Source organism: Populus trichocarpa, chromosome 19 (assembly GCF_000002775.5).
Source record: "Populus trichocarpa isolate Nisqually-1 chromosome 19, P.trichocarpa_v4.1, whole genome shotgun sequence".
Classification (NCBI taxonomy): domain Eukaryota; kingdom Viridiplantae; phylum Streptophyta; class Magnoliopsida; order Malpighiales; family Salicaceae; genus Populus; species Populus trichocarpa.
The window spans coordinates 5,309,908-5,322,615 of NC_037303.2; the positions used below are offsets into that span (position 1 = coordinate 5,309,908).

The 12,708-nt window shown below is 32.4% G+C and overlaps 1 protein-coding gene and 1 long non-coding RNA gene across 2 annotated transcripts; one reads left to right on the top strand and one right to left on the bottom strand.

The window, feature by feature from the left end:
- The first annotated feature begins 1,255 nt into the window (after positions 1-1,255).
- LOC127904780 (uncharacterized) lies at positions 1,256-2,174 on the top strand. The gene is made up of 2 exons (XR_008058223.1): positions 1,256-1,733; positions 1,817-2,174. It is a non-coding gene; the product is annotated as an uncharacterized LOC127904780 (long non-coding RNA).
- Positions 2,175-3,373: 1,199 nt separating this feature from the next.
- LOC112323300 (FH protein interacting protein FIP2) lies at positions 3,374-9,562 on the bottom strand. The gene is made up of 11 exons (XM_024591879.2): positions 9,374-9,562; positions 8,969-9,078; positions 8,307-8,441; positions 7,410-7,565; positions 7,016-7,099; positions 6,409-6,455; positions 6,250-6,323; positions 5,731-5,789; positions 5,038-5,097; positions 4,730-4,810; positions 3,374-3,613 (listed from the first exon to the last, which is right to left on the bottom strand). Exons 1-11 carry the CDS (start codon positions 9,417-9,419, stop codon positions 3,560-3,562), a joined length of 906 nt encoding a protein of 301 aa, XP_024447647.1. The 5' UTR covers positions 9,420-9,562; the 3' UTR covers positions 3,374-3,559.
- Positions 9,563-12,708: the final 3,146 nt, after the last annotated feature.

The following is a 12,708-nucleotide window of genomic DNA, read 5'->3' on the forward strand; positions in this document are numbered from 1 at the left end:
AGTTATGGCTACCATAAAAATCATCAATAAAATATTTTTTGTTTACAGCAAAATTTATTTCAAGAACATTTAGCTCATTTTGATATTTTCTGTTACAAAAGAGAATGTTGGAGGTTGGTGAAAAATGTTGGTCATTGTTTGTATATAGTAGCTTAGACACATTTGTAGTATAATCTGTGTTTTGAAAACTGGTACTAGAAATATCAGAGGTCGATTTCCTATATGGGTTTGTATGGTAAAACACGTTTATAACAGGGGGAATCTCAGAAATTCTTCCAGGATTTTATTATACTTAATGTAGAAGATTCATCTAAGAATCTAGAACTGGTTGAATGTCTATGAAATGATAGTTTAACTTTACCATCATTATACTGAGTTATTTGTTTGAGTTGGATATTTGGTTGTGGTGGTTGTAAAGGTTCAGGTTGGGTGGCACCTTTAAAGATTCAATCTTCTGATACAGTTACATCTTTCCACTAGATAGATTTAGAAACAAATGTATTTGATCTATAAAGGTTTGTTTTGATGAGTAAGGTTTCACCTTTCTAGAATTGAAATTTATGTTTACTGGCAAAAGCAAAAAACATTGCTTTATAATAGATTTTGAATATCAAAATTACAGGTTTTGATCTATAGAATCATACTTTATAAGATGTTTGTCTTTAAGGAATATAATAAGATTTGAATAACAGTCAAAAGAAACACCACCACTATATAAACTAGATTTTATAGGACTTAGTAATAAATCTTGAAAATTTTGGAATCTAGCATCTCTAAAAATAGTTAAGATGAAAGTATTTAAATTCTTTTTTTATAAGGGGTTTGATCCCAACATATACAAGATCAATATGAATATATTTATAGTTTCGGTATTGGTGTTTTTGTAAGGAATTTTTAGGAACGAGTTAGATGGTTTCAAAATGCTTTGTAAGTTGAATATCACTTTTAAAATCAATTGTGAAAATATTAAAAGAAGTTTGATAAATCTTGTTTTTTTGGAATTTTCCAATCAATATTTATTGTAAAATCTTATTTATATACACACACGCACGTATATTCATGATCCTATTATCCTATTGGATAGGTCTTGATATTGTCTTATAAATTTTCTATCAATGAGTATTTACATGAAATTTTAAAAATGTTGTAATTTCACTAATATGCAAGTGTAAATAGTGTCTCATTATACTTAATACTTACGGATAAAAATTATTGAATGGTGAGCTTATGACTATTTTTATGATATATAAAAAATAATTACCCATAAATTTCACATACAAGACAAATTAAAAGATATAAATTCGCAAGGGAATTTTAGGGCGTTACAAGACACGTCATAAAAACCGAATATATCCACGTATCAGTCAACACATGCCAACAACACACATGCAAAATCACATCCAAGAAAATCATCAATGAACGGGGAAGTACATCTATGCGGATAAAATCAACAGCACATCACAAGTTAATCAAAACAAATAAATCAATATGTTGAGGTTTGAAATTGACATTTAGAGAGTCGCTAGAGTGGTTGCGAAGCTGCTGGAATGGCGGTGATAGTTATGGACAATGTTGGCCAGGATTCACGTGCTGCCACCACTGCTAGTGCATGAAAACACGTGTTGTCGCTATTAGGGGTGCATCTTTAGGCAGATCTAAAGCACCTCCTCTTCCTCTTTCTTCCTATGTCGGCAGTGTTTCACAACGCTACTTGAGAGGAGAGATCTAGCTAGGTTTGTCGCCGGCTTTCTCCTCCTTTCTTTGCATCACTGCCTTGTCTAATGTTGTTTTCGTTGCTTCTTGTTGTATTGCTCAGTCCGTCATGTAAATACTGGAAATCAAGTGGTTGACGGTGGTGCATGGTTTGGTGGTGGAGAAAGAGGGAAAAGAGGGTTGTTTTGTTGGATGTACAGGAGATTTGGCCGGAAATCACCCAGGTTGCAAGAGAGAGAGGGTCGAGCCCCATTTCTTCTTCTTTTTTTCCAGAAAGAGTTATTCTTCTTCTTCTTTTTCTTTGCTCTTGTTTTTTCTTCTCCTGAATTTTTGTTTTTTGGTCTTTCTTTATATGTTTTTCCTATCTCTGGTTTTCTCTCTGGTCTCTTAGTGTGTTCTTTGTTTTCACGTGAATTCTTCTTAATGTGATCAACTTGTGAGTTCGGGGCGAATTTCAATAATTATATCCTAGGGTAAAGGATTCTAAGCCCCATCTTCTTCAACCTTCTTCAAGTTGAACACATTAAAGCTTTGCAACACATCTGAACAACCTCTTCAAACTTTGTTTCCTTTTGTTCTGCGGCTGATTCAAGCATCAAAAGATTTTCAATCTCTGAATGAAACTTGTTTTGCACGAACACCAGCACACCAATCACCATTCTTCCATGAAGATCGAACCACGTCAACTGCAAGAAAGAAGCCACACTCTAGAAGTTTTTTGAACTAGTCGCTGCTATTCAAACTTTGCGACGACTTCAACGACAGAGCAACTTTTATTATGCAACTAGACTGCATATGAGCAACATGCTCAAGCACTGTGTTCAGCACTACTCTTCATATGTTTAGCATTACTCTTCATTAAAAAAAAAAAAAAATTTATTTGACAATTGGGCTTTCTAAAAAAAAATCAAATGAATTGAACTATTAAGTTCTCTTCCAAAAAGTTTTATAGCACTCACAATTTTCTTGGGATATGAACTAATATTTTGATGGATTGTCAGAGCAAAGAAACTGCGGCTATGAAGGGCAAACTTGGGATAGGTTTCCACTGCAAAATAACTTTAAATTTTAACCAAAATGAGATCTTATCCAACTGAGAAGTTCTTTCCTCGGCACATTGTTGATTATCCAAGTGGGTTACTTCTATCATTTTGAACTGGGAATGCATTTCTATTAAAAGGGCCATTGTGGGCATAGCTTGAAGCTAATTATAAATGCATAATGGGTGAAGTCATCCAATTTACAGCAGAGGTTCCTTTTCCCAGCAGCTTTGGCCAGCCAGTACGCTACTGCATTTATTTTTCCTATTAAGAAGGGGGTGAAGTCTCCAACTTGCTGATTTGTATATAACCATTGACACGATCCAAACAACTGACAGACATGAACTTGAACTAAGAAAAGAAATGGAGTATAACCAAGAGAAAAAAATCGTTTTAAAGGGCCTTGGGACTAAATATTCATGCCAAGTTGTCATATTACCACTCTAAACTCAAATTTTGGTACACCATTAGTCCTTGAAATACCCTTGGCAACTCTCCACCAAGACCATACAGCTAAACAACAGGAAAAGTTTTCACCAGTATCATGTAACATATGACAACACATCTTTGGTCACAATAATCTAAGTACTGCTTAAATCCTAAGTAAAGGGATGGCCTCGGAAAACAATTATGGTCAACCATGTTTTATGAAATCTTTCCAATTCATTTTGTCAAACTATCCAAAAATTGCACATAAACAACTTGGCACATATATCCATTTCTGAAGACAAAGGGATGGAAATGAAATAGATCACTCACAAATGAAAATACATTCACGTATTCTGGCACACAGTCTTGCACCAATTTTATCGAATTGCTCCAACCAAATTGGCACCATCAAGCCTTGCATCTTCCAAATGCTGTGGTAGAAACAAGATATTAGATGTTGGATTGCAAAGCAATCCCTGCAAATGCGAATCAAGACTGGAGATCTAAACCAGAATATGCACATGGTGACCAAACTCTGGATCACATTAAATCTTCTTTGACCTTAGAGCTCTCAGCTCAAAAAATCAATCTTAATTTGTTTATATAAAAAACTTGTAGCCAGTCTCTTTCACAAAAACTAATTTCAAGTAGGATTATGCAACTTGAGGAATTTGAGGACGATCCATAAAAAGCGTTATTTATTTATTTTTATAAAAATGAAAACTGGTAAGCAGAGAAATTCCAGCACACTGAGATGTTACGCGTAAAAATCAGTGTTCTTAATATCATTGTGGTAATGGCACACTACATTGACAAACATTCTAATTAATTATCTGCTTGCTGGGTAATGGAACTCACACATTGTCTGAATGGTTAGAAAGTCTAATTAATCTAAATTATCGATCCCTACACTGGACAGAGAACAATTACTAACCAACAATGCCTTGTTCTTGTTCTTTGACATTATTGCACTTCAAATGCACCATCAAAATATCTTTGATTCAATGCAATTTATTTTCTGTATATACAATTTCATTATACAAATTTCTGCATGTACAATTTGGTTCAGTGGTGGCAAGTTTTGCAGATATTCATGACCTAAGTAAGCACTATCATATGTTGTGACACAAATGATTAAATCTTTATTCTGTCTCTGTCAATCTCTCTGCAGAAATATTATTTATCTTGTGAAAATATTGATGCAATCCAACATGCAGTACAAATTTTAGCATTCCCCATGAATATTGCACATGTTTAAATGTTCACCATTATCAGCATTGATATCAACATCAACAGACCTTTCTTTTTTCCTTTCCAGGAATTGGGAACGCAATAGGTTTAAAGAAAAAGAGGTGTTCACCAAATGATGCAAACGATCACTTAAGCAGATTAAGAATCTAAAAATCATTGACATCATAGAAGCAAATTTAGTTTAGGCACCTCGGAATTCAAGAACAATGCCATTCCATCTCCAAGTAAAGCACATATTGATTGAGAGGCTAAGTAAAAGTAGGGTTTTCTAAACATACAAATCAGTTGTTACTTACTGTATTTTGAAGATTGACATGTCGTAGATAAGCCCGTTGAAGATTTGCACCCTTTAGATTGGCATTATTCAATTTTGCACCCTGAAATATGCCAGTTTCAACAAGTTAAACTTAACAGCTACACGAGTTGGGAAAGAAACTTGATTTTGCAGGCACATCCCTTCCTGCAGCCATTCATATTCTGCTACATCCACTAATAAACTGGTTCAGGCCCCATTTTTTTTCACACATTTGATTTCGCCTCAAAAGCACGCCTTATTATCATTTTATATTTACATTCATGGTTTCCACATTGCAAATGTTTCTACCTTCAGATTGGCTCCTTCTAGATTAGCTCCTTCCAAGTTGGCATTAGTGAGATCAGCAGTCTGAAATTAGGTAACTGAACAGGTTAATATATGAAAACAGCCTCCAGGCCAGAAACAAATATAGGCTCATGCCTCATGTTTTACATTATGCGTAAATCCATAAACCATTTCAATTAGATTTGCTTCTATGAGCCATAAAGAGCAATATCAAATAACCAAATTATGGTAAAAAAAAACACAAGGAAGAAGAGACCCATTCCTATTGATATTTCTTCTCCATACGAAGCACGTTATCATTTTTGCCTCCTAATAACAATATGGACTTTTGTTTGATAAATAAGAAAGTAAATGTTTCTAGCAAGTATTTTACACATAATGACAATGGAGTTCAAGGAATAACAAGATGCTTTAGATATTACATTAGTTGGTGGTACACAATGATTATCATACGATTCTGCTCGTCCAATATTTTACTTATTGGATCCTTTAATCGGCAGGTTTAACTAGATTTCCTAATTCAAGCAACCAAAGCACAGAGTGTGAACCAGAATCAAGCCCTGTTCTCACAGTCAATGAACATTGAAGGAATCACACCAGAATCACCAGCTAATTAGTATGGTCAATCAATAGAGTGAAGAGAAAACAGGTGCAGATATGAAATCCAGTTACTTCAAAGATTAACAGATGCTGAACCTGTAAGTGTGCAGAACTCAGATCTGCTCCACAAAAACTGCAATCAACCAGACAAGCATCTGCAACAGAACATGAAATGAAAGTACGAAGTAGTTTCCTACAGAGATTTCTATGAGCATTACAAATTAAGCAATAGCATCTTTAATAATTATTAAAGCAAATAACACCAAGAGGATGGGGAATTTCGAGGAAAAAAAAAGAAAAGCAAAATTTTAATGTCAATAATATTAAGCAAGCCTTGAATGGTCAGGTCAAGGTTTCCACTTGAAGGTATGAAGAATTTGTATACAAAAAAAAATAATGTTCAAGAACATCTAATTAGGTTAAATAAGATGCTAGAATAGTCACATAAATTAGTGATTGGATTCGAGAAATAAATTATATGTCATGGAATTGAAGCTACATGCCTGTTAATATGCAACCGTGCAATTGGCGACAGTCATAGTAGCCTTGAGTAGAGAAACTGGTTAAAGCATCCTATTCAATAATCAATATCATAAGAATTACTAAAAATATTACCTTGTAGGTTTGCACTCTTAAGGTTGGCACCTGCTAATAAAGCTCCTCGGAGATTTGCACCGGTAAATTCACATCTTCCCTAGGCATGAAACAGTCATCAAGAAAGCATTCTATACCACTAGTTTACAAACGGATCCAGTTTTGGTTTGAGTGTCTTACTCCCGCAAAGTTGCATTGTGGAATATGGAACCCTCAGCATCCACATCCTGTGATGTCAATTTAAAGGTTTCAATATGATCCATTAAAGAGATAAAAGTGGTAAAGGAGCTGATCACAGATAACAACTATGTGATATTTCTAAGATAGCTAAAAGCAGCGTGTGGTAAAGGAGCTAATCACAGAGAACAAATATGTGTGTGTGTGTGTGTGGGAGTGGGAGTGTGTGTGCGTGGGCGTTTGTTCATCAGAAGAAACACATGATCATCAATCCAGAATAGGACTGCCCTCCCCAATCTTGATTCCTTTTTTCCCTATCTCAAATTGAGTATCCACAATGATAAAGTCAAATCATAATTTATCCCCAGTTATTATATGAACCCTGCTAGAACTTTTGTTCTTACTTAGAAAATGAAAGTAAACATGTAATGGGGAAGACCAGTGACTGCTTCAGCTTAAACAATGAGCACAAGAATTCAAGACATGCATTATAAGGTAGAGGGAATTCATTGCAGTGACCATAGTGTGAGTTCCAGGGAAGTACAGTGAAAAGACAATAATGAAGTTGTTAGGGACAGAGTGCATTACAGGTATGTGAAATTACACTTACCCGGAATTTTGCACACTGTAGGTTTGCACGAGAGAAGAATACATTTTTCAGAGATGCATAGCTGAAGTCAACATATGAGAGGTCCTGCATCTCAATAAACCACACATCAGAGGATACAATCATTTACTTTAAAATCTAAGCAAGCCAGCTTTCTGTAATTTTTTAATTTTTTTTTTTTGTCCTTCACAAGTTGTTCCTAAAACAGTTGAAGTTGAAGAAGACAGCATGTAATCACAACTGTCTTTTGACAAAAGTTATACTTTCTCTAAAAAAACTCCAACAGAACAAATAACAAATGAATCTATTGGTTGATTTCAGAGAGACACATCTGCCAAGGATAAACATAAGAAAGCAAGAGAAAACCTTCCAAGAACTTCGAACCCAAAACACTTACCAGTTTAGAGAGATCAAGGCCAGAAAAATTAACTCCTCGAAACTTCACTTTCTCATATTGTAAACATTTGATGATATCCGCCCGTGTCAATTCAGCTTCCAACTCGTCACCTTCCCTTCTCCTAGTCAGAACAGAATTGATTCCTTCTACGAGCCCCTGATATATAAGGTCACAGAGGGGCAAAAAAAGGAAAGTCAGAAACATTAGGGATATGGTTGACATTTCTTTTCCTGAGCATTGCTATACACATGAATCTAAATGCATGCATATGGATCTCACAGTTTTCAGGGATGAGCAACGAAACCCATTACAGAACAATGCAAACTAAAAACAGATAAGCAGAGAAAATAGAAAACATAAAAATTTGACTCCACCAATATAATAATTGGAAACAACTTTCCTATCAAAATCTCATGAACTGGGACAGCATAAGCATACAACGCATATGTTTGTGAAAAAAATCCATTTGTTGCTTGGATCCAGTAACATATGAAATTTAGGACACACAACAGCATCTTTCAAACAAAGGTTTATAGGGAAATGGCATGAAGAAAAGTGCGTGCTCCTTTTTGAAATTCCTGTGTGCCATCTCAGGGTCATACTTTCCCACATGTCAAGAACTGCAACCTAGCACTACATGTCACGCAATGACTTCCAGTTCTTTCAAAAATTTGTGCAGATATTTTAAAAAGGTGTTGACAGGGGAAGTCGTGTGAAGTTTCTAAAATCTGCATGCTCCTTCTTGAAAAAGCCTGCATGCAAGCTCAGCACATCAACAAGAGGCTTGTTCTTAACACACCATCCTTCTATGAATAGGCAGGACCCAAAGGACCAGAAAATGGAATATAAAAAACGAAATAACCACAAAAGAACAAAAGTCTAGTTATAACCACATACAAGTAGCTGATAGTATACTGCCTCTCGCATAAGCTCTGAATATTCAGCATCAGTTAGTGTGGGAACCACACCATCCCTCAACCAATTCAAAATATGCCGAAAGTGTTTCCCATCCCTATCAATGAAGACGTATCCCTGCAGAATCAAAGTTCAGAAACAATTGATTACTTAACAAGTAACATCGTCCAACATGAAACTTACTAAAGCAAATTTATAGTCTCCATTTGATAAAAAAAAAAAAAAAAGCAGAGGCAAGGGACACAGATGAAACCAAAAGGGAATGAGCGAAAGTCATTTCCCTTGTTCCTTGTGCCTTCCTTTTCTTCTCAACATAAATAAAATATATGTTCCCTCCCGCTTTAGTTCCTTCCCTCTAAGAAAGAATGAGCCATTCCTTAAGCAAGAAATAATAATAATAATAATAATAATAATAATAATTGGACTGGCAACACTTCTATCTTCAACAACCTAGCCTAGGTAGTCATCCCCCTCGGAGTTACAATAAAAGCCATTCCACGAAACTTAATGGAAAAAAGGCAAGTTGCAAACAGATATGAATCAATTGTTAACTGGGAATCCTTAATTCCTCATAGCTAAGGCATTTACTGCACATTATTTCTCTAGACAAGATCAAACAACAAATGATCATAATTCAATGTTACCTTATCAGGATCCTCAGACACAGTGTGTCTTCCACTGAACATGGCCGCAAGCATGGAATCAGGCTCACGCTGTGTTAATGTATCAATTGTGGTGCAAAATTTCTTCCCTCCTGTAAAAATTATTTTAACCGCATAATTGACTTAATAATCAAGCACAATGAATTAAACCGATCAAAAAAGGCAAAAGCAAGCAGTAACAAATAAACAAATCAATAAATAAACTTGATCCAAGTGCTGAAGTTCAAATTTGGGAGTTGAGAAATAAAACTTATAACAGTGTGTGATGTTAAAATAGAGAGGTAGAAGGAGTGAAATTGTTTTAACAGATGGGTTTATTCAAGGATCTGAAAATGAAGATCTCCTACAAAGACAAATTCATAGATAATTGAGAGAGAGAGAGGTGACCAATGTTGAGACGAATTAGAGAAGAGAAAGGGTGGTCTTTCATCATTTGCTTTTTTCTGTGGAACTTGCTAGAGATAGAGAGACAGAGAATTTAGAGAGAGGTAGTTTTGAGAAAGGGGAGGTTTTCAGGCTGAGGTGATGAAGACAGGCAGACAGATACACAGGTTTTTTTTTTTTTTTTTACTTTTTGGGAATAAAAAAATTAATGAAAGATGAATTGGATAAAAGGGAGATTTTGATGACAAAATAATGCATTATTAAAACCATGATTATAAGAAATGAATTGATACTTGACTTTTCGTGTGTTTAGTAGTGTGACAGTGGTATGGTTTTTGTTCGGTTTAGTTTTTATTAAAATAAAAATAATTAAATTGAAATTTAAAAAAAAATATCGAAACTGGTTTTGGTTTGATTCGGTTTTTTAGAACAAAAACCGGTTTAGTTTTTTCGGTTTGGCTCGGTTTTTCGGTTTGGCTCGGTTTTGGCTTGGTTTGGCTCGGTTTGGCTTGGGTTTTTTCGGTTTCGCTTCGGTTCGGTTTTTTTCACGGTTCAGTTTTTTCGGTTATTTTTTCCCGGTTTTCTCGGTTTTTCGGTTTTTTTGCTCACCGCTAGTGTGGTTTAAAGTGTCTTTTGTTTAGAAATATATCAAAACAAAATTTTTTATTTTTAAAAAATTATTTTTGACATCAGCATATCAAAACGATTTAAAAATATAAAAAAAAATAAAAAAAAATTTAAAAATTTAAAAAAACATGATTTACACCGCGTTTTCAAATACACCTTCTCTTATCAACAAGCTATCAGGAAAGCTTAAAATAATAAATAACTAAAATGAGGATGATCATAAATTTGGTCAAATGATTACTTAATAAAATTGTATATTTTTCAGATATTAATTGATTGATTTTAATAACAATGGAGCTGATCCCTCCTTTTTTTATATATTTGAATAATTATCAGTTTCAATCACTAATTATATTTATTTATTTTATCCTCCATGTAGTTCTATACCTTATAAAATGGTTTCGATTCCCAAGCTACGTCGTGTTTGTGTCTACTGTATTAAAAAATATCTTATTTAATTATGTAAAATTAAAATTTTATTTTATTAATTAAAAAATTAAACACAACAGGATCAAATTTAACACGACAATCCTTTTTTTTCCGCTCATGGAGGACAAAAACATACAATTTGATCCTGATGATATTAACGGTTAAAATAATATTTAATAAATAATATTTAAATTATTAAAGTTTTTTTATGATGATATTAACAGTTGTTTTATGAATAATTATATATTAACATAATATAAAAAAAACAATTAAAATAATTTGCTCGTTAATATTTAACACATATATAATACCTATTTTTTAAATATTTATTGAAAATATTTTATATAATTTTCTCAAAATTATTTTTCTTAAAAAGGTTTTCATATAGGTGTATAAAAATAATCTATTCATGATTTTATTTTTTATTTTTTAAGTGATCATAACAAGTTTTTATTTAATAGAGAATAATATTTTTCATTAAAAAACATTTTTTATCAAAATAAAAAAGAAATGCATGAATAAATAAATTAAATTCTTAATTAAAAGTATACGTTTTTTTAGTTCAAGTCTTTTAGATTTTTTTTTTCCTTACTGCTATTGCTTTTTAAATAATGAATATGATGCTAATAAAAGAATTATTTTATTATCAAAATATTAAAAAAAAACATGAGAAAAAATAATTTTGATGAAAAAACCATTTATCGTATATAATTTTATTTGTTATTTTTATGTGAATATTTATTTTTATTATTATATAATTAAATAAAAAAATTCAAAAAACATTCATGGCAACACACTTTAGACAATATCACGAGTATACCAAATTAGGAGATACTAGTTATATGCCCCGCGCGATGCCGCGGGTCTATTATTTTTTGTATTTCAAAAAAAACTAAGATCTAAAAATGTTAGGTTTTTTTGCAAAGTTATACGTAAGAGTCTTAGATTTGGTTGTAACGTCTGATCCAAGAGTAATATTTATAATATTAATAATAACATTAAACTTGGGTTAACCCTTAGCATAAAAGTGTCTGGACTGCAATACCAGACCCAATAGCATTGGACGTGGGTCTGACTGTAAGGTCGTGTCATAAAAGTGTGATAATTAAATAGATTGGTTAAAAAGAAAAAAACAAAGAAAAAAAACCAACAGGAAGAAAAAAAACTAATGAATAAAAAGAAAAAAATATATGAATTAATTGGGTTAACCCGTCGTACCTTGAATTCACATCGTGAAAGTTTGATAATTAAAAATGAAAAAACAAATTAATGGGTTAACCCAGAATTAACTGAACTAACTCGTTAAACCAGATTAACCTGTCAAACCCGGAATCCGTGTCATAAAAGTTTAATAATTAAATAGAAAAAAAAATTTAACATCAACAATTTAAATTAAACGAAAAAAATTAATTTAAAAGAAAAAAAAAAGCAAAAAAAAAAATTCAGGTTAACTCGTCAAACCAAGTTAACATGTTAAACCCCGGATCCGTGTCATGAATGTCTGACAACTAAATAAAAAAAAAGTGAACATTAACAAACTGAACCAAATGAAAAAATTAATTAAAAAGAAAAAATCAAAAAACAAATCCGGGTTAACTCGTCAAATCATGTTAACCTGTTAAACCCAGGATTTGTGTCATGAAAGTCTGATAACCAAATAAAAAAAATTTAACATTAACAAACTAAATTAAACAAAAAAATTTATGAAAATAAAAATAAATAAAAAAATTGACGGGTCAACCCATAATTAACTGGGTTCTCCCGTGAAACCAAGTTAACCCGTGAAACTCGGGATATATGTCATGAAAATCTAATAACTAAATAGAAAGAAATTTAACATTAACAACTAAACTAAACTAAAAAAAATTAATTAAAAAGAATAAAAAGCAAAAAATATATATTTTAGGTTAACGTGTCAAATCAGGTTAACCCGTTAAATCCAGAAAATGTATCATGAAAATCTGATAACTAAATAAAAAAATTTAACATTAATAAAACATTAATAAACTAAAGTAAAAAATAATTTTCCAAAAGGCATAAAAAAAACAGCCAAAAGAAACAACTAAAAAAAAAAAAAAACGTAAAGCAGCAGGGATAAGAGATCAGTGTTTTACTGTGGACTGCACTGTGCAGTCCACAGTAAAATACTGATAAATAAACTAAATTAAAGAAAAAAAATTTGCTAAAAAAACAAAAGAAAAAATAAATTTTTTTTTTCAAAAGGCATAAAAAAACAGCCAAAAGAAACAACTTAAAAAAAAAAAAAAAAAAACGTAAATCAG

Coding starts and splice junctions, on each gene's coding strand:
- LOC112323300 (XM_024591879.2), bottom strand. CDS start 9,419: ATGATGAAAGACCACCCTTTCTCTTCTCTAATTCGTCTCAACATTG. Junction 9,079..9,373: donor TCTAATTCGTCTCAACATTG/GTCACCTCTCTC, acceptor TAATTTTTACAG/GAGGGAAGAAATTTTGCACC. Junction 5,790..6,249: donor TAAGAGTGCAAACCTACAAG/GTAATATTTTTA, acceptor GTTCTGTTGCAG/ATGCTTGTCTGGTTGATTGC.